We start from the raw sequence: 21,372 nt of genomic DNA, 5'->3' as shown, positions 1-21,372 counted from the left end.
CGAATGTCTTGAATTTGAAATTGTTGAAACTACGGCAACCTCGCATGACGCAAGCTCGACACGGCGGCGCGACAAAGGAGCAGTTACCAGTGATGCGCGATTCGCGGCTCTCTTGGCCGATGCGACGGTTGAAAATCAACGGCTGTCGATGGAATTGTCGAAATACATAGAAAAAATAGCGAAAAAACAAAATACGTATTTAAAATTGTTGAGTGAAACATGTATTTTCTTAGATTGAAAGTAGTTCGGAAAGTGGCGGTAAGAGATAATAATTCTCAACATTTAGTCATTCAGAAAGGTATTCAAAGTAATGTATGCTTTTCAAGATGTTTTGTAAATCAGTGGTTCAAATTGTGTTGAGGCATATATGAAAATAATGTGTTAAAAATGGGGACTGTTATTTTAGTAGTTATTATAATAGCATGTACAAGTAAAGCAGCACAGTAAAGTCTATTTTAGTTAAGTGTATATCGAAAAAGAGAACTCTCACAGTTACATCGATCTGTCATAAGTATCTTTTTTAATGTTGGGTAAGTTTTTTTAATTTAACTTTTAAGCATTTAACTTTTAATTTATTTTATGTAATAATATCACAATCTTAAAAATGTAATGCATCTCTGCAAACTCCTCAGGTGTTGTGATTTTATGACTTACTTTTAACATATACTTTCTTGTCCATATGGCAACACAGTGCGTCGAGTTGGCGATATCTGCCGGCGGTTCTCAAAATGTTGCGATTATTTTTTAAAATTTTCAAAGTTAAATAACTCGGTTATTTTCAATTTATTTTAAAAATGGTAAAGAGAAAATATGTTTATTTTGACCAGATCTACCACCCCTTAAAATATCTGCACTCATTTCTGGGACACCCTGTATTATATTATATTTCCTTCGGCAACACACCCGAAATCTTGAACATTTTTTTTTTACAAAAAAATTTTGGCGGTCGAACTATACTAGTAGTTGAAATACTTGCATTTATTTCTTGGACACCCTGTCTACATACTTATTTTTTTTCAATTAAAAAACACTATAGCTTTCATTAAGCTTCAATGTTAGTGTCAATTAAAAAATAAACGTTTTTCTCATTTTTAACAAACAGTGAGTGTAGTGGAAAGTGACTTGACCTAATTCAGCATAAGATATTTGGATTTGGTATTTGGGATATAAAACAAAATATATTTCAATAAAACTACGAAGTAATTTTGAGTAGCTATTAAAAACAACAAATTTTATTATTACCTTTTTATTTTAAAATGTAAGTATTTTTTTAATTTACAAATCTCTATGAATTAATTTGAATATGATTATAACATTTTTGATCCGGTACATACAGGGTGAGACTTAAATAAGTGAACACGCTAGGGGGAGAAATTTTTGGTCAGATTTTTTTAAAGTGTTATATTTTTGTTATTTTTAGCCCTATTCTTATGATTTTTTAGCTAGCTGTATATAATCAATAATTATATCAACTCTAATTCGTAAACTCAGTTTTTATAAACTTTAGTATTTGGCATATTATACAGGGTTAATCGAGGGTTTTTTTACCCTAACTTTAAAACACCCTGTGCAATAATTTCTTGTGTAAATTTTCCTAAAATATAATTTTGCGGCCAGAACCAAGAATCCTGAGCATTTTGTTTTTTGAATCATATCAATACATGCCTTGGTTAATTTTTAACAGCAAAATATAGGGTATTTTAAAATATAAAATATATATATATATAAAAGTATTAGCACAGAATATCTAGCTACGCAACAGAAAAATACTCGAAATGAAAGAGCTAAAATTGCACAAATAGAATACTAGATGGCGCGACAATATCATAATCAGAATATAATTAGAAATTTTGAACTTTCGGTTTCGGATCGACGGCTCGTCGACAGCCTTGTAGCTCGGCTAAATCTGCACAGTTGCCAGATTCAAAAAGGCATCCCATTCTTTTTACTGTGTATAATTAATGCAGTATGTTTTTCTTTCTATTCTTCTTTTCTTGTCAGATACACTTATATTAATTATTCCTTTGGCTATTAAAATAGTTTTAAGTATATTATTACAAAACATATACATTTTTAATATACACTACCTTATTACTAAGAAAATACCTTTAATTACCTTTAAAATTACTAATATACAGGGCGATTGATAGTGATATTTATTAATGCTGGAACGTTAGTAATGAAATATAAGTTTAATAATAATGGAAATAATTTATTAAAATGCAGTACAAAAAATGTTAACTGACTAAAAAATACTATAACAACAAATTTCTTCCGTTTGCCACGTTATTCATATAGACCTAGGTAGATTTTAAAAAGTGACACAGGTACAATTAATAATATATTAGTTCGGCATAAAAGTTGTCACGACATCGAACAACAAATTAAAATTCGTAAAATAAATTAAAATTATTAATTAAACAAATCTTTATAAAGAAACGCAAGTATGCCAAATTTGGCCCAATCGAACTCCAGGAAATGATATCATAATAGTTTACTATATTATTGTACCACTTTATATGCTTTAAGGCACCATAATATTGCAATGTCACCGAAGATCCGTAGTAGGTATAGCAAACTTAAGAACAATCGAACGCCATGAAATGGTATCGTAATATGGTACCACTTTATATACATCACCGTTAGTTACGGTACCACTTTATATACATCATAGTACAATCATATTACAATGTAACCGAAGATACGTAGTATACCAAGTTTAAGCCCAATCGAACGCCAGGAAATGGTATCGTAATATGGTACTATATTAAGGTACCACTTTATATGCATCATAGTACCATCATATTACAATGTCACCGAAAATACGTAGTATCCCAAGTTTAAGCCCAATCGAACGCCATGTACGTAATATAGTACTATATTATGGTACCAGTTGATATGCTTCATGGTACCATAATAATGCAATGTCATCAAAAATACGCAAGTATATATCAAATATGAGCTCAATCAAACGCCAGGAAATGGTATTGAAATATGGTACTATATTAAGGTACCACTTTATATGCATCATAGTACCATCTTATTACAATGTAACCGAAGATACGTAGTATACCAAGTTTAAGCCTAATCGAACGCCAGGAAGTGGTATCGTAATATGGTACCTCTTGGTACTCCATGGTACCATAATATTACAATATCACCGAAGATACGTAGTATCCCAAATTTAAGCCCAATCGAACGCCATGTACATAATATGGTACTATATTATGGTACCAGTTGATATGCTTCATGGTACCATAATAATGCAATGTCATCAAAAATACGCAAGTATATATCAAATATGAGCTCAATCGAACGTCAGGAAATGGTATTGAAATATGGTACTATTTTAAGGTACCACTTTATATGCATCATACTACCATCATATTACAATGTCATCGAAAATACGTAGTATACCAAGTTTAAGCCCTATTGCCGCCATGTACCTAATATTGCTATGTCATCAAATATGGTACTGTAGAAAGTACCACTTTATATGCTCCATGGTACCATGATATTACAATGTCACTGAAGATATAGTATATCAAGTTTAAGCCCAATCGAACGCCATGTATCGTAATATGGTACTATATTATAGTATCACTTGATATGCTTCATGGTACCATATTATTGTAATGTCAAGAAAAATAGTATATATCAAATACCGTATGATACCGAAAAAAACGGCGTCCAGTTGGCTGGAAAAGGACGATCCATGACATTTCCCATATAAATTTATATATAAAATGACAGCTATATTCATTTCATAGCCATCGCTAACGCCGTTTTTTCCCGATTATACGATATGAACTTGGTATGAACACAATCGAACGTCAGGAAGTCGTATCATAATAGTAGAACAATACTTATTACATTGTCGCCGAATTACAATGAAAATTCAGGATTCAATTATACAATGAAACGTCAGGAAGTGATTGTAATTTAGCTCATAAGATTTAATTCCAACTAACATGGCAAATTGAAAAAACAGCTCTGATCTATTTTAATATGTTTAAATGATGTAGCAAATTTGAAGGTAGGCTTTATCAGGAAGTATTACGATATGAATTACACAATGGCAACACTGCATAAAATTCTTTTAAATTTTGTTTGTAGAAAACTGTTTTCTTTTAAATTTATTGCCCTCTATTATGTAGTAGCGAAACTACCGCATCAAAATATCTGATTTGGAGACAGGCTTTAAAAGCCTGTCTCCTTTTGCTACCTACAATTTTATACATGTAACGAGGCTTCTGTTGCGTAGCTAGATATTCTGTGGTATTAGGGTATTTTTTACATTTTTTTTCTGTTTGTATAGGTACTTGAGTATTACCGATATTTTCTTTAATATCGTTAGTTCCGTTATCGATATTAATGTTTATTAAAACCCTAGCTGTATCGTTAGCCTTTAACGTTTTTTTTTTTTAATTTTAGTGTAAAGTATCCAATGCATCGTATTATGACTACATACGACAATAGTCCTCCAAACAATTTCGTCATATTAAAAAATTACATCAAAAAGTAATGATAATTGAAAAAATTGCAAATTGATCGTGATCAGTTCATTTCGCTCTTAAAAATTTACAAAAGCATGTATTGCTGAGTGTTGCACAAGACAAGAATTCTTGTCTTGAAGATCTCAATTTTTTGTCTTGTCTTGAAATTCAAGACAAGAAATTTTCGAAGTCTTGTCTTGCAGATTTCTTGAATGGCAAAGTCTTGTCTTGTCTTGCAAGACTCTTGAAATTTCTTGTCTTGAAAAATTTTACATTCTAACAAAAAGGTAATAGTATTTCTATATTTCATTTCATAGAAAGCGTCGTATACAAAATGTAATACGGAAAAATGAACAACAACGATGCTAATTTTAGCAAGAAAAATCTTAACGGACCGCAAACGAACTACGTCAACTCGCTCGTTTGACGAAACAGGAGCCATTACCAAATAAAAGCTAAATAAGAATATGTAAGGTTAAGTTCGATTTATGGGTTTTGGGTTATTATTTCGTACCTAACCTTGTGCGTTAAGTTATTTAAGTATTACTCACTACCAAAAAAAGTTTTTATACGAGATATGAGCAGTGTAAATAATATAAGTGGCGATAGTGAAACCGAGTCCGAACCCTTCCAACACAGTGGAAGTGAATTCGCGGTTAATAATAGTAAGCAAACAAATACTGACAATGAATGTGAGGATTTAAATTTGGACACAGGGTGTACGGAAAGGTCATGCTAGAGCATACTATTTGCGCTATTTGATACTACTTTTTGTTTGCGGAGCAATTTCGTGCATGAAAAGTAGTAACAAATAGTGCAAATAGCGTGCTCCACGAACTCACCATTAGTTTCAACTACCGTTAGTTTTTCTTATAATACCATTAAGTATACCAATATGATAGTGCAACCTTCCAAGTTAAATTAGATGATGACCTCAAAACAGAAAAAATACTACTCGGCAAGGGCGTGAGACAAGGAGATACCATCTCTCCCAAGTTATTTACACTGGCACTGGAAAATGTCTTCAAGAAATTAGAATGGGAAATTAGAGGTCTAAACATCGATGGGGTACACCTTAGCCATCTGAGGTTCGCAGACGATATTGTCTTGCTGAGCACCGACATTCAAGAACTAAACACCACGCTAAATGAGCTAAATGAGCAATCCCAGAAAATTGGCCTTAAAATGAACTTGAAGAAGACCAAGATAATGAGCAACAATATCCATAACATTACCGTGGACAACGTTATTATTGAAAACGTAGACCATTATATAGGTAGGTATATTTAGGTCATAAAGTCAAGCTGGACAAGGAAAACCAAAATACGGAAAATCAAACGCAGGATCCATTTGGCATGGGTAGCATTTGAAAATATGAGCGATATTTTCAAGGATAAAAAGGTGCCCATGAACCTAAAGAAAAAGGCTTACGACAGCTGCATTCTACCTGTGCTTACGTATGGCTTAGAGACTATGGCAATTAGTCGAAAAACAGCAGAACAACTACGAGTAGCACAAAGAGCCATGGAAAGAATCATGTTGGGAGTCACCATTAGGGAAAAAATACGGAATACCCACATACGTCAAAAAACAAAATTAATAGATGTCGTTAAAAGAGTGGCAAGTCTGAAGTGGCAATGGATAGGACATGTGGCAAGACAGGATCCAGACCGATGGCCCCAAAAAATAATCCTATGGAGACCTAGGGGAACAACAAGAAGTGTGGGCCGACCAAAAAAGAGATGGGTCGATGACGTCAGGGCAGTGGCGGGAAGACAATGGATAAGATTGGCTAGAGATCGCGAAGCATGGAAAAACCTAGAAGAGGCCTATATCCAACACTGGATGCCACCAGGCTGAGAAAGAAGAAAGAAGAAAGTATACCAATATAATTTTGTGTATAATACCAATTACCAATATACGGTTTGTTGCCTCGACTTTATTTTATTTCATTCTCAACTCTAAAACACTGGCTATGATAGAAAAAAAAATGAACACTGGTCAATGTTAATGCTGGGTTTATACAACATTTGCATAAGTTGTAATCATAATTACAGTCTTAATCATCCTCATAATCACAACGGAATTTTAATGTGCGTTTATAGAATATTTTCATAATCAGAATTTTTATATCAGTGAAGTTGGGTAACATAATTAAAGGCTAAGTTCATGGTAGATGTCAACAGGTTTATAAGAAATGGATAGTTTAACTTTCATGATTATGACTATGATTGTGATTACGACTATGTAAATGTTGTATAAACCCTGCATAACTTGCGCAAAGCTTTCAAGAAATCTTGAATTCAAGAAATCTTGCAAGACTCTTGAAATTTCTTGCATATTAAAGTCTTGTCTTGTCTTGAAAATCAAGACAAGAAATTTTGAAAGTCTTGTCTTGAATTTCTTGCAAGAGTCTTGGTCTTGCAAGACTTTTTCAAGACAACACGAGTGCAACACGAGTATTGATATGAATCAAAAAATAAAATGCTCAGGAGTCATGGTTCTGACCGTAAAATTATATTTTAGGAAAATATACGCACGAAATTATTTCACAGGGTATTAGTTAGGGTAAAATTCCTACAGCGACATATGCTACAGATAAAATAAGAAAAAAAATTCATATAAATTTATGTCCTAAAATGCTTAGTTTCGGAGATACAGCCTGTAGTAATTTCATTTGTCGATTTTTCATATGTCGATTTTTTCCAAATAATTTCTGAACTAAAGTCGACATTTCAATGAAAGTTGACATCTGGGTGTTTTTTGACATGAAAAATTTGATTTTCATGTCTTATGACTTCTACTTGAACCTACATGTTTTGAGCTGTTTTGAAGAGTAATAACTGTTTGCTTGTAGCTGTATTAAAGTATAGAATAAGAAAATATACATTTCCGCCGTTTTTTACTTAAAATCGGCCTCTTGCGAAAAATTTCTAATGCCGGGTCCAGACCAAGCAGCCAAAACAATGAGTCTTATTTTTGTCTTAAAATCGTGTTTATTCTATGTCGCTTTGGTCTGGACCCGGCATAGGAGCAATAACAGTACAATATTTGCAATGAAAATTATCAATATAGTGTGTCATATAAAAAATCTATAATACTTATAGAATTTAAAGAGAATGTCCAAGAGGAAAACTATAAAGAGTAAAAACAGCTTTAAATATAAAAAAATAATTTTGATCATGTACTCGGATTTTATACATATCCCACTTAATATTGTACATATCATTTTAGACATTTTCTACGCATTTTTCTACCTACACGTACTAAATTAATTATCTACGTGTCGTTACCCAACCCTCGTTCTGAATAAAACCGAAAAAACTAATTTTGTCTTATTTTATGTGCAAGATTTTCAGGACGATGTCAATATCTGTCGGAGAAATCTTCACCTATATAATACAGATCAAGCTAATTCTACTATTTTCGTTCATCTCCTGCGCTCTGATAGCGTACGTACATTTTCTATGGAGAAAGAGAAAATTGATTATAAAATCCTGGAATATGCCAGGACCACTGAATCTTCCGTTTGTTGGTGGGGCATATCTATTTATGATCCGGCCAGAATGTAAGCATTATCTGTTTGTTAATATTTGTAATTGATTTTTTAATAGTTTTAAGTTTTTATCTTAACAATTTGAAGGGTCCAGAGGAAAACATGATCTCATCGAAAACGTAGAATGTAAGAAAATGCAAAGTCTCGCAACACAATTCTTCCGCTACAAAAAGTTGTGAGATCTCATGTAAAACCAAGTCAGTTTATTTTCCAAGTCAGTTACAATTTCTTGCAGGAGAATTTTATTAATATTTAAATAGTACTAAAACGAAGTATGCTTCATTATGTTAATAAATTATTACCGATATTTTTATATCGGATTAATTATTATAATTTCAAATCAACACGCCTAGAGTAATTTTATAAAATATGTATACATTATACTAATGGTAACCAAAATTTAAAAAAAAAACTAATTCATTTATGATAGTACTAGCACTACTACCTTTAGCAACAATTGGTTACTATCATATCGTTTTTCCGATTTTCTCGAAAACTGCGTATACTAACAAGATCAAAATTTCAGGGATTATAGGGGCCCACTAGACTAATAATAATCACCTAGTGGCGTGTTCTTGATGGATTTAGTTTGCGGTATTTTCGTCAGCAGCCAATTTGTTTATACCGTTTTTCCGATTTTCTCGAAAACTACGTATACTAACAAGATCAAAATTTCAGGTATTATAGGGGTCCACTAGACTAATAATAATCACCCAGTGGCGTGTTCTTGATCGATTTAGTTTTCGGTATTTCCGTCAGCAGCTAATTTGTTTATACCATTTTTCCGATTTTCTCGAAAACTGCGTATACTAACAAGATCAAAATTTCAGGGATTATAGGGGTCCACTAGACTAATAATAATCACCCAGTGGCGTGTTCTTGATCGATTTAGTTTTCGGTATTTTCGTCAGCAGCTAATTTGTTTATACCGTTTTTCCGATTTTCTCGAAAACTACGTATACTAACAAGATCAAAATTTCAGGGATTATAGAGGCCCACTAGACTAATAATAATCCCCCAGTGGCGTGTTCTTGATCGATTTAGTTTTCGGTATTTTCGCCAGCAGCTAATTTGTTTACACCGTTTTTCCGATTTTCTCGGAAACTGCGTATACTAACAAGATCAAAATTTCAGGGATTATAGAGGCTCACTAGACTAATAATAATCACCCAGTGGCGTGTTCTTCATCGATTTAGTTTTCGGTATTTTCGCCAGCAGCTAATTTGTTTATACCGTTTTTCCGATTTTCTCGAAAACTGCGTATACTAACAAGATCAAAATTTCAGGGATTATAGGGGTCCACTAGACTAATAATTATCACCCAGTGGCGTGTTATTGATCGATTTAGTTTTCGGTATTTTCGTCAGCAGCTAATTTGTTTATACCGTTTTTCCGATTTTCTCGAAAACAGCGTATACTAACAAGATCAAAATTTCAGGGATTATAGGGGTCCACTAGACTAATAATAATCACCCAGTGGCGTGTTCTTGATCGATTTAGTTTTTGATATTTTCGCCAGCAGCTAATTTGTTTATACCGTTTTTCCGATTTTCTCGAAAACTGCGTATACTAACAAGATCAAAATTTCAGGGATTATAGGGGTCCACTAGACTAATAATAATCACCCAGTGGCGTGTTCTTGATCGATTTAGTTTTTGATATTTTCGCCAGCAGCTAATTTGTTTATACCGTTTTTCCGATTTTCTCGAAAACTGCGTATACTAACAAGATCAAAATTTCAGGGATTATAGGGGTCCACTAGACTAATAATAATCACCCAGTGGCGTGTTCTTGATCGATTTAGTTTTCGGTATTTTCGTCAGCAGCTAATTTGTTTATACCGTTGTGACAAAACTTTCCAGATTTGTCCGTTAACATGGTAGTGTGGCCTTTATATAATTATAATTAAAATAATTTATTGAGCGGTAGGCAGAACTTGGATAATGAGAACACCGACTTTTCAGAGCGTAAATATAGTTTATCGTTTACATATAAAAACAAAATATAACCAGCTAAAAATCGAAATTAAGGCATCGCACTTTTATGGTAAGGGCTCTTTCTAAATTCAGTTACTACAAACTCTATTGCCACTTACCTTATTACGTCAACATCCGTCAGCATTTCATCAACAACAAGAACCTGTCGAAGACTTCATTGATCCCCTTGTAGATCTGCCGCTTCGGTCATGGACTTATTCTTTAGATTAAACCACTCGACCGGTTATCACAGTGTTCTTTTAGATAGTTTAATATTTTAGAGAAAAGGTGAGATTCAAAAATAAAATGCCGATTTTTCACAACACCTAACTATATTTAATATAAAAAAATAAATAAATAAAAATAAAGAAAAAGATTTAACAAGACATTTATAATTAACGAAATATAAAAAAAAGGAAAGAAATTTAATCAAAAATAATTAAAGAATGATATTAAAATTCAGAAGTGAGAAAGTTAAAAATACAAAATATTCTTCTTATTAGTCTAATCTAAATTATCTAAAATTAGCATACAATTCAAACCTCTCTTAGAATTTTCGTTGGTAGAAAATTAATATGTCAAAAAAAAAATATTAACTGAACAATTGGATTTAAATTAGAATTTAATAAAAAGAACAAGTGTAAAATAATCATTTGTGTGATGATATCTAACTTTTACTAAAGCCTTTAGAACAAACAGAAAGTCTTAAATCGTTAATAAAAAAAATATTAAAGAAAATCTAAAACAACAAATTAAAAATCTTTATACATGAAATGTTTAAAATTTCCCTAACTTGAGAATTGAATATTTAAGAAAATCTTTAAATCGAAAACTTACTAAAATTATTAAAGAGAAACCACTGGATAATATAAGATCTACACGGAGAAAATTCGACCGTCTAATTTAAAAGTCAGTACCGAACTGATCCAAGAATCTATTTTCCTAAACCTCGAAATATTTAAAATGGGCGGGTAAAAAGAATAGGGAACCACCAAAAGCCGAGCCATTCTCAAATCCTCTCCGGGTTCGCTTTTCAGGAACCGTCTGATTGGTCTGAGAAAACCTCAACTACCCTGTCGTTCCCGGTCTAGTTGGCCCTACTTGTCATAGATGTCGTTACTATGACCATTTCTACATTATTTCCAAATTATTACTAATATCCGTGTAAATATTATAATTACCGTAAACACAATTACACATGATTAAATCTAACCCTAACTAAAGTATATTTTAAGGTCTGTCCTTAAAAAAACCAAACAAATCATATTTATAATTTGATTTCATTAGGTTTCGCTGTTTCATCTTATATGTTTATTTATTTCACATAATTTTGGATATTTTGGATAAAAAAAGGAGGACAGTCCTTAATTTTCAGAATATCATTACGTGAACTTTACTTTAATATTTAAATTAACAATTATACTTGTTTTTATCCAAAATCTGTTTGTATTGGCCCGTGGGAGGTCTATCGTGAGAAGAGTGTCGTCTTAGAGTTTTATTGCTTTCTAGGGGTTTTGCTTATATAATCTCGAAGTTAAAATTTAGGGTTTTACAGCTTTAATGATTGATACTAGTCGTTTCTAGCTGTTTCAAAGCAAGTATTATATTAATTTATGGACGTGGGATTTTAAACCTAACAGAAAAATATTTAGTTTTTCCAAGAGAAACGGGTCCTTCATTCTAAACAGTTTTTACGATCTTCTGAAAAAATACCAATTTAAGGGCGGAAACACATGACAAAGTTTTAACAAGCTTGGTTTGTTGTCTGCTCCAAAATATTCCATTACACCGTTTTTCCGATTTTCTCGAAAACTGCGCATACTAACAAGATCAAAATTTCAGGGATTATAGGGGTCCACTAGACTAATAATAATCACCCAGTGGCGTGTTCTTGATCGATTTAGTTTTCTGTATTTTCGCCAGCAGCTAATTTGTTTATACCGTTTTTCCGATTTTCTCGGAAACTGCGTATACTAACAAGATCAAAATTTCAGGGATTATAGGGGTCCACTAGACTAATGATAATCACCCAGTGGCGTGTTCGTGATCGATTTAGTTTTTGATATTTTCGCCAGCAGCTAATTTGTTTATACCGTTTATCCGATTTTCTCGGAAACTGCGTATACTAACAAGATCAAAATTTCAGGGATTATAGAGGCCCACTAGACTAATAATAATCACCCAGTGGCGTGTTCTTGATCGATTTAGTTTTCGGTATTTTCGCCAGCAGCTAATTTGTTTATACCGTTTTTCCGATTTTCTCGGAAACTGCGTATACAAACAAGATCAAAATTTCAGGGATTATAGAGGCCCACTAGACTAATAATAATCATCCAGTGGCGTGTTCTTGATTGATTTAGTTTTCGGTATTTTCGCCAGCAGCTAATTTGTTTATACCGTTTTTCCGATTTTCTCGGAAACTGCGTATACTAACAAGATCAAAATTTCAGGGATTATAGAGGCCCACTAGACTAATAATAATCCCCCAGTGGCGTGTTCTTGATCGATTTAGTTTTCGGTATTTTCGTCGGCAGCTAATTTGTTTATACCGTTTTTCCGATTTTCTCGAAAACTGCGTATATTAACAAGATCAAAATTTCAGGGATTATAGAGGCTCACTAGACTAATAATAATCACCCTGTGGCGTGTTCTTGATCGATTTAGTTTTCGGTATTTTTGTCAGCAGCTAATTTGTTTATACCGTTTTTCCGATTTTCTCGAAAACTATACCCCTATAATCCCTGAAATTTTGATCTTATTAGTATACGTAGTTTCCGAGAAAATCGGAAAAACGGTATATAAACAAATTAGCTGCTGGCGAAAATACCGAAAACTAAATCGGTCAAGAACACGCCACTGGGGGATTATTATTAGTCTAGTAGGCCTCTATAATCCCTGAAATTTCGATCTTGTTAGTATACGCAGTTTTCGAGAAAATCGGAAAAACGGTATAAAAAAATTAGCTGCTGGCGAAAATACCGAAAACTAAATCGATCAAGAACACGCCACTGGGTGATTATTATTAGTCTAGTGGACCCCTATAATCTCTGAAATTTTGATCTTATTAGTATACGCAGTTTTCGAGAAAATCGGAAAAAACGATATGATAGTAACCAATTGTTGCTAAAGGTAGTAGTGCTAGTACTTTCATAAATGAATTAGTTTTTTATTTTGGTTACCATTAGTATAATGTATACATATTTTATTAAATTACTTAAGGCGTGTTGATTTGAAATTATAATAATTAATCCGATATAAAAATATCGGTAATAATTTATTAACATAATGAAGCATACTTCGTTTTAGTACTATTTAAATATTAATGAAATTCTCCTGCAAGAATTGTATGATTATTTCATATTAAGTTAAGTTGCCCGACGCCACTGGCCCTTCGGCTATGTTCGGCAAATCGGCCGCTATCTTTTGGCTGCTAAGTTCACATCAGTAATTTTAAAAGAATAATCTACCATTTTTGTGGCCGGCCGTAGCTCCAGCGGTAGTGTGTCGATCTGCGGAGCGTACTGGCACAGCTTAAAGAATATAAATATATACAGTTGGCTCACTCTAAGGAATTCTATTGTTATTTTGACTTCTAAGGCGGCTCGTGACCCTTCGAGGTGATAAACAATTTGTACGTTTACCGGGTGCAGCGGAAGTGCTATTTTTTCAATCAGAACGCTGGCCGTATACGATCAAGTAAAAATACTAAGGAATTTTAATATAGCAAGTAGAAAAATAAAAATACAGTACTAGTTTTATTGATTAACAGTTTTAGGCTTCTTTAATAATTGATGTTTTATATCATCTTAGAAAACGCTAAAGACGCTACAGAAAACAAACTGATTTGTTTTCATTTGCGTTTTTTTGCGAGACACGCCGAACGCTACACGCTTTTGGTGTGGCCACTTTTATACATATAATCCCGTTATTTTGTTTTAGTCGCTAAAGACGCTTCACGCTAAAAAGCAAAAAACGCTTTCTGTGTGGCCGTGGGCTAGAATGTTTCGAGATTTTTTCTTTTTTCCTTCCATTATAAGCTTAAAGCTACCTAAAATTCAAAATTTATAGTTTGTAACACTACTTCTAGAAGTACCTTAGCATTTTGATGACGTCGAGTGAGTCACTGGTGACCGACATGTTAAATAAGTTTGCCTAGAAAGAATTTAAAATCCTTGAATTATTGTTGGTACATTGATCAAATAAAGTCAGAAGAGACCGCTTGGATTAATTCTAGTTTTCTACCCTTTTCTCGACTGGAAAGTCAGTTACCGGTAGCGCCTAGACAGCTAACTTTTAATCCATAAGGATATTTCGAGATTTTTCATTTTTTCTTTTGGTTATAAGCTTAAAGCTATATAAAATCATAGCATAAAATTCAAAATTTGAAGTTTTTGACACATCTAGAAGTATGATGATCTGTCAGTGAGTCAATGTCGAAATTAAAGAAATTTGACAAGCGATAATTCATGAACTATGAACATAGATAAAAGAAAATAATATACTATTAAGAACTATGAGGTATAATGACTAGATATTTTGGTAACCTAGCCAGTATATCTTCAAGTGTAGTGAACATTAATATTCTTGCTTTATCTACAACGAAGTTACAGGGTGGTCAAGAGTGCCGCTAATACCTTCGAGAATAGGATGGTATGATTGTGCTCGATTGGTGGGGACACTGCCGCGCACCAGAAAAATCTAAACATTTCCTTTGATTTCAGACATATATAACCGACTTACAAGGATGCAACAGGACTATCCGGACATCGGAAAGATATGGTTTGGCTCGAAACTCGTCTATTTCATGACGAAGCCCGAATATATAGAAAAAGTGCTTGGCAGTACGAAACTGGTAGCGAAAAGTGACTTCTATCAAACTATAATACAATATATTGGAGAGGGACTTTTAGCAGCTCCTGGTAAATATACACCTATTACCGTTTATTTTTTCCAATTGAAATCTATAATTTGTTCTTATGTTTTTTCGACATTATTACATTAGGCACAGAATATCTAGCTACGCAACAGAAGCCTCGTTACATGTATAAAATTGTAGGTAGCAAAAGGAGACAGGCTTTAAAAGTCTGTCTCCAAATCAGATATTTTGATGTGGTAGTTTCGCTACTACATAATAGAGGGCAATAAATTTAAAAGAAAACAGTTTTCTACAAACAAAATTTAAAAAATAATTTTGTTGCAGTGTTTGCCATTGTGTAAATCATATCGTAATACTTCCTGATAAAGCCTACCTTCAAATTGCTACATCATTTAAACATATGAAAATAGATTCAGAGCGTTTCAGTTTGCCATGTGAGTTGGAATTATATCTTATGAGCTAAATTACTTCCTGACGTTTGATTTTATAATTGAATCCTGAATTCTCATTGTAATTCGGCGGACCAATATAAAAAGTATGTCTACTATTATGATACCAATTCCTGACGTTTCGATTGTGTTCATACCAAGTTCATATTATATAATCGGGAAAAAACGGTGTTAGCGATAGCTATGAATGAATGATCACTGTCATTTATATGTTAAATTTATATGGGAATTCTTATCGATCGTCCTTTTTCCAGCCAACTGACGCCGTTTTTATCAGAAGCATATCAAGTGATACCATAATATACTATATTACGATACATGCGTTCGATTGGGCTTAAAACTTGGTTATTACTATATCTCAGTAATGTAATATCATGGTACCATGGAGCATATAAAGTGTACCTTCATAGTACCATATTTGATGACATAGGCCATTAGGTACATTGCGGCAATAGGGCTTAAACTTGGTATACTACGTATTTTCGGTACATTGTCCTAATATGATGGTACCTATGATGCATATCGTCTGGTACCATAATATAGTGCCATATTATGTACATGGCGTTCGATTGGGATACTACGTATTTTCGGTAACATTGTAATATGATTGAACTATAATGTATATAAAGTGGTACCTTAATATATTACCATATTACGATACCATTTCATGGCGTCCGATTGTTCTTAAATTTGGTATACTACGGATCTTCGGTGACATTCCAATATTATGGTACCTTAAAGTATATCGAGTGGTACCATAATATATAGTACACTTTTATAATATCATTTCCTGAGTTCGATTGGGCCCAAATTTGGTATACTTGCGTTTCTTTATAAAGATTTGTTTAATTAATAATTTTAATTTATTTTTACGAGATTTTAATTTTATTGTTCGATGTCGTCATGTCGTGACAGCAACTTTTATGCCGAACTAATATATTATTCAATTGTTAAACCTGTGTCACTTTTTAAAATCTACCTAGGTCTATATAAATGACGTGGCAAACAGAAAACGGGAGAGAGAGTGTTTTATAGTTTTTTTTAGTCAGTTAACATTTTTTGAACTGCATTTTAATAAATTATTCCATTATTATTAAGCTTATATTTCATTACTAACGTTCCAGCATTAATAAATCATCACTATCAATCCCCCTGTATATTATTAATTTTAAAGGTAATTAAAGTATTTTCTTAGTTAACATTATAAGGTATAGGGTAGATTTTATTTCCTTTAATAAAAATTAAATTTAAAATCATTTTATTTAAATTTCTTAGTATTGGAGCCATCTATTTGCTAGATGCCAAAGATACCAAACTCCATTTGTTACAGGTCACTTGTTTCGATATTTAATTTTTATTAGCGCATCTATTCGCTAGGTGTCAAATTTCATTTCTTACAGTTTACTTGTCTTGTTTATTAGCGCCATCTATTCGCTATATGCCAAACTTCCTTAAATTGCATTTCCCTTGTCCCGGTATTTAATTTTTATTAGCGCATCTATTCGCTAGATGTCAAACTTCATTTATGACCGTTGGGTTTTCGTTTCTGAAACTGAGAAGAAGGTCTTTTTCTGGGAATTTGGATCTGAGGAAGACGCGTGTTTTGGCGTCCGACAAATTCTCCAGTGAAAAGCACTCTGAATCCACTTTTCGATTTCGATTGCATGGGTATCCGATTTGGAGATTTGAAAACCTTGTAAAGTATGCAATCCAGAGTATAGATCTATTTGTTTGGTTTCTTTTTGGAATGATCACCGTAATTTTATCCGCCATTTTATATAACCCTATCTAAACCTAGAATTTTATTTCAGTTATTTCCGTTTTTACTTCGTTTATTTGAGTATTCAATTACTGGTTTGGATCGTCATATGGTTTGAATATATATTTATGTAAAGCTGATTTTCCAGACCGTAAGTTGTTTTTTTTAGTGAGTATCTGTCCTGAGAGCTATTTTTTATTTATAGGGTTTTTTTTTTTTTTTTTTTTTTATTTATAGAGTAACTACGACATGGTACTTAGTAACTACCACATTGTACTCAGTAACTACCACATGGTACACAGTAATTACCACATGGTATGCAGTATTATTGTATGTTTCACCCACTTTCATTTTGTATGGACCCATGCGGACCTTAAGACAATGTTCCTGACATTACAATCCTTCTTTTGGCTGATATCGAAGACTTCTCCTGCCATAGTCATCTGCATCCACTTCTGTTAGTCTGGAGAATACCTACCTACCTGTTTACATCATAAGAAACTATATTCAGATAAGTCTAAAGTTGATACACAAGGTACGCTTTTATTTTATAATTCTTGAGACAACAGATTTAATAACCTAGTAAATTATCACTATTTATCCCACATATCGTAGTCAAAATTATTTTTATTTAACGTTATAAGTTATAATTTGATTTGTACAGTACACTCTTGCTTAGCTATGATATTTTATATGAAAATTATTAACACGTATTTATTCTTGAAGATTTTTGTACACGACATGTTTCGAAATATCATCGTATTGAGACATATATAAATTTCACCTGTTTTATTAAGTAGCTTACTTAGTTCAAGGAATACAGTTACTAAATTCAAATCTATTTAAAATAACTTGCGGTTTTATTGGGATCACTGTGACTAATTCATGATGCTTGTGTTAGTTTTCAATAAATGTTTAATGTGGGATAGTTATTTCTGACTTTTATTCCTGATAAACATAATAGTCCCTTAATGCTCTTGATTACTTTATTTTTAGCTATGTTGTGATATCATATTTTTCTTTTGGTTTCTTACTTTAACACTCTCATAAACAAAGTAAGTGGCACCCTTTTCACTGTCTTTGACCTTACCTATTTGAATTCTTAACATCAATATTAAAATCTCTGCAGCCTATATATTATCATTTTTTTTATTTTAATATTTAACAACATTAGAAAGTCCCCGCAAGCCAGAAGCCTTACCTACGAACCTAGCTTTCCTCTAACCCTGAACAACGAATTCTTTTTTCATTCTATTTGGGCAACGACAGAAAAGTCGTCACAAAAAGAATAAAGTATATGGCATAACGTGGGAGAAACTTTACTTGGTTTAATTGGCTCAGCTTAATTTGATTGGCTCAGCTTAATTTGATTGGTTCAGCTTAATTTGATTGGCTCATGTTCTATTTAATTGGATCAACTTAGTTTTATTTTGTTTTATTAAAAAAAAAAAAAAAAAATAATTTAGTAAAATAATTTCTAGTAGGCTCAGATAAATTTTCTTTAAGGCAAAGACTATAGTTTTGAAATTTTGTTTTCATTATTTCTGTAATTTAATTTCTATAATTTCAATTTTAACAGCAATTTTTGTTGTTTTATGTTATAGAGATTGTTTGTTTATCGGTTTTGAACTCAAGGATAAATACGTATTTCTGACTACATAGTTTATTGAAATTTTGATCTTATATAAATATACAGGTAAAAGGTTATATTTTGAATATACATAGTGGACATAATTTTAGTATACAGAATTAGCGTTGTTGGTACTTCGTAAAATTTTGGAATTTGTTTTGAATATTTAGTCTTTTTGGTTTGACATTGAACATAATTTCTTTTTTTTTTTTTTGAAAAAAAAATTGCTTGCACTTTTGTTAAAAATTAGTAAATTTTTTGAATCATTTAGTCTTTAATATCTTATATAACTGAATTACAATGGAGAATCTTTTAAAAGTTAATCATTTACGACAAGTAGAATTAGATTATGAACTTCTTATTAGGGGTATTAAAACATCTGAAAATGTTGAGAGTAAACAATAAAATTTTTTTTTTTTGTTTTTATTTTAAGTGGAGAAATTAATAACCCTTTTGTTTAGTTAATATGAAGGAATTATCCTCTCTCTTTTTGATCAAAATTTTCGTAGAGTCGCAACTTTAGATTCGATTTCTTTGTCAATTTCTGAATTCGAGGGTGTAGTAAATGATTCAATGTTTAAGTTATAAAATCTCGTCTTGCACATTTGGCTGGTAGAATCAAGAGAATAATTTTAGATAAAAATCGTGCTGATGCAGAAACTATTCAGACTGATGTTTATACTAGTTGTTATCAACTTAGGCTGACTATTTTCAAAAATTTCCTGACAAAATGGGGAATTTTAAATGTTAGTTCTGTCCCTTCAGGACCGGTTATTAATGTATCGCCTCCTATTGTGACTTATGTTGCTAAACCTTGTCCAGTGTCAGACTGGCCTATTAAATTTAATGGTAATCCTCAGAGATTTATTTTCATTTTTAAAATTTTTTTTTTTTTTTTTTTTTTTTGTTTTTTTTTAACAAGATTTATTTTATTCCGCAGTAGAACTTTTACCGGGAATGCTTTTATTTGGTACAGAAGTGTTAAACAACATGTTACAGATTGGAAATCCCTTGTAGAAAGATTAAAGAAAGACTTTTTGCCACTAGATAATGATGACAATATTTGGTCCCAAATTAAATCTTATAAACAACGAAAAATGAAAGTATTTTAATTTTTTATAGCTACTTTTAAAGTCTTTTTAGTAGATTAAATTAAATGCCCTAGTGGGGTTAATAAGTTAAAATTATTGAATAAAAATTCCATATAGATACATTACTCTCAGTTAGCTTAGTTGATGTTTATCTTTGTCTGAACTCTCTAATTTGTGTAGAAAATTAGGAAATGCTAAACATCAGAATGAAAAACGATCTAGAAGTTTAAATGTTTCTCAATTGAATACCACGCCTGATTCTAGCTCGTCTGATTCTCATCATAGGTACAGTTTTGTAAAAAGTATAAGAATGTCAATTACTCAAAACAAAATAAAATACTACTGTTCGGTCTACTAGTTATTCTGTAGCGTCGTCGTCTTCTGACCCTGATATGGTAAATACTTCTTCGTGTATGCCCAGATCTGTAGAAAATTCAGGTAAGGAAGCAACCTCGCGTTTAGTTTGTTGGAATTGTTCTGGTCCAGATCATACATTTCATGATTGTCGACAGAAACGTAGGGTTTTTGTTTTAAATGTGGTAATTTAGGTGTTAAGTCACCGGCCTGTCTAATGTTCAAAAACTAATTGGACGAACTCGTGTTTCTGGTCGCGCATTTCAAAATTTCAAACCCAAATTTATTTTCAGAATCTGATTGGAAGAAGTGGTTATTATGTGTTAAAATTTTTATAGATCCACCACTACCAATCATAAGTTTCTCCTTCGAATATTTCAGATAATGATTCTTTTGTATGTCCACAAATTTCCGTTTTGAATATAGATTTAGACCGTACTGACGCATGGTATGAGACTATGAAGCAAAAGATTTTGGCTTCACCTGGTTCATTTCCACAGTGGAAAGTTGAAGATGGTTTCTTTTTAAGTTTATTCAATTTTAGTTACCATTTCATCCAAATCTTCAAAATTAGGCAAGGTTGTTCCACGTCCTCAACGTCGTAATATTATCGATTCATGTCATAATCCGCCAACTTGTTCGCATATGGGTTTTTATAAGACTTTATCGAGACTTCAAGAACAATTTTATTGGCCCAAGATGAGAGCCGATGTTCTTAAATTTGTTAGGAGTTGTCGTGTTTGCGGAGCTCAAATATCTTCTAATATTATACCGTTAGGTAAGATGGGAAAAGAAAAGCAAGTTAATATGCCTTTCAGACAATCTCTTTAGATCTTATGGGTCCTTTTCCTAGATCAAAAAGGGTCATAAGTGGCTTTTAGTTGTTGGCGATTGGTTTTGAAGTATGTTCTTCTGTGTCCGTTACGTTCATCAAAATCTCCCTATATTGTGAAGTATCTTGAGAATGAAGTTTTTCTTACCTATGGGGTACCTCAACATATAATTTGTGACAATGGTCCTCAATTTGTTGCGAAAGAGTTTAGAGATTTAGCTAAGAAATATCAAGTTCAGGAGATCTGGTATAATGCTGTGTATTCTCCTCAATGTAACTTTGTTGAGCGAATGAATAAAACTGTGGGAACAGCTATTAGAACTTATGTTAAACAGCAGCAATACGTAGCTTAC

The 21,372-nt window shown here is 32.4% G+C and overlaps 1 protein-coding gene across 3 annotated transcripts in view; it reads left to right on the top strand.

Moving 5' to 3' along the window:
* Positions 1-1,085: 1,085 nt before the first annotated feature.
* Positions 1,086-21,372, top strand: part of LOC115880010 (cytochrome P450 4C1-like) — a 65,487-nt gene continuing 45,200 nt past the window's right edge. For 2 of the 3 annotated variants that reach the window (XM_030897114.1, XM_030897112.1), the window contains exons 1-3: positions 1,086-1,258; positions 7,856-8,064; positions 14,750-14,947. In XM_030897114.1, coding sequence (XP_030752974.1) covers positions 1,257-1,258; positions 7,856-8,064; positions 14,750-14,947 — 409 coding nt within the window. In that variant the 5' untranslated portion in view covers positions 1,086-1,256. Of the gene's footprint in view, positions 1,259-7,847; positions 8,065-14,749; positions 14,948-21,372 lie in introns of all 3 variants that reach the window. The other variant, XM_030897113.1, reaches the window with a different exon arrangement.

The sequence above is a fragment of the Sitophilus oryzae genome, unplaced genomic scaffold, assembly GCF_002938485.1.
Source record: "Sitophilus oryzae breed Bouriz unplaced genomic scaffold, Soryzae_2.0 scaffold_1604_pilon_pilon, whole genome shotgun sequence".
NCBI classification, from domain to species: domain Eukaryota; kingdom Metazoa; phylum Arthropoda; class Insecta; order Coleoptera; family Curculionidae; genus Sitophilus; species Sitophilus oryzae.
The sequence above is the reverse complement of the archived record's forward strand: the minus strand, read 5'-3'. Positions and strand labels throughout refer to the sequence as shown.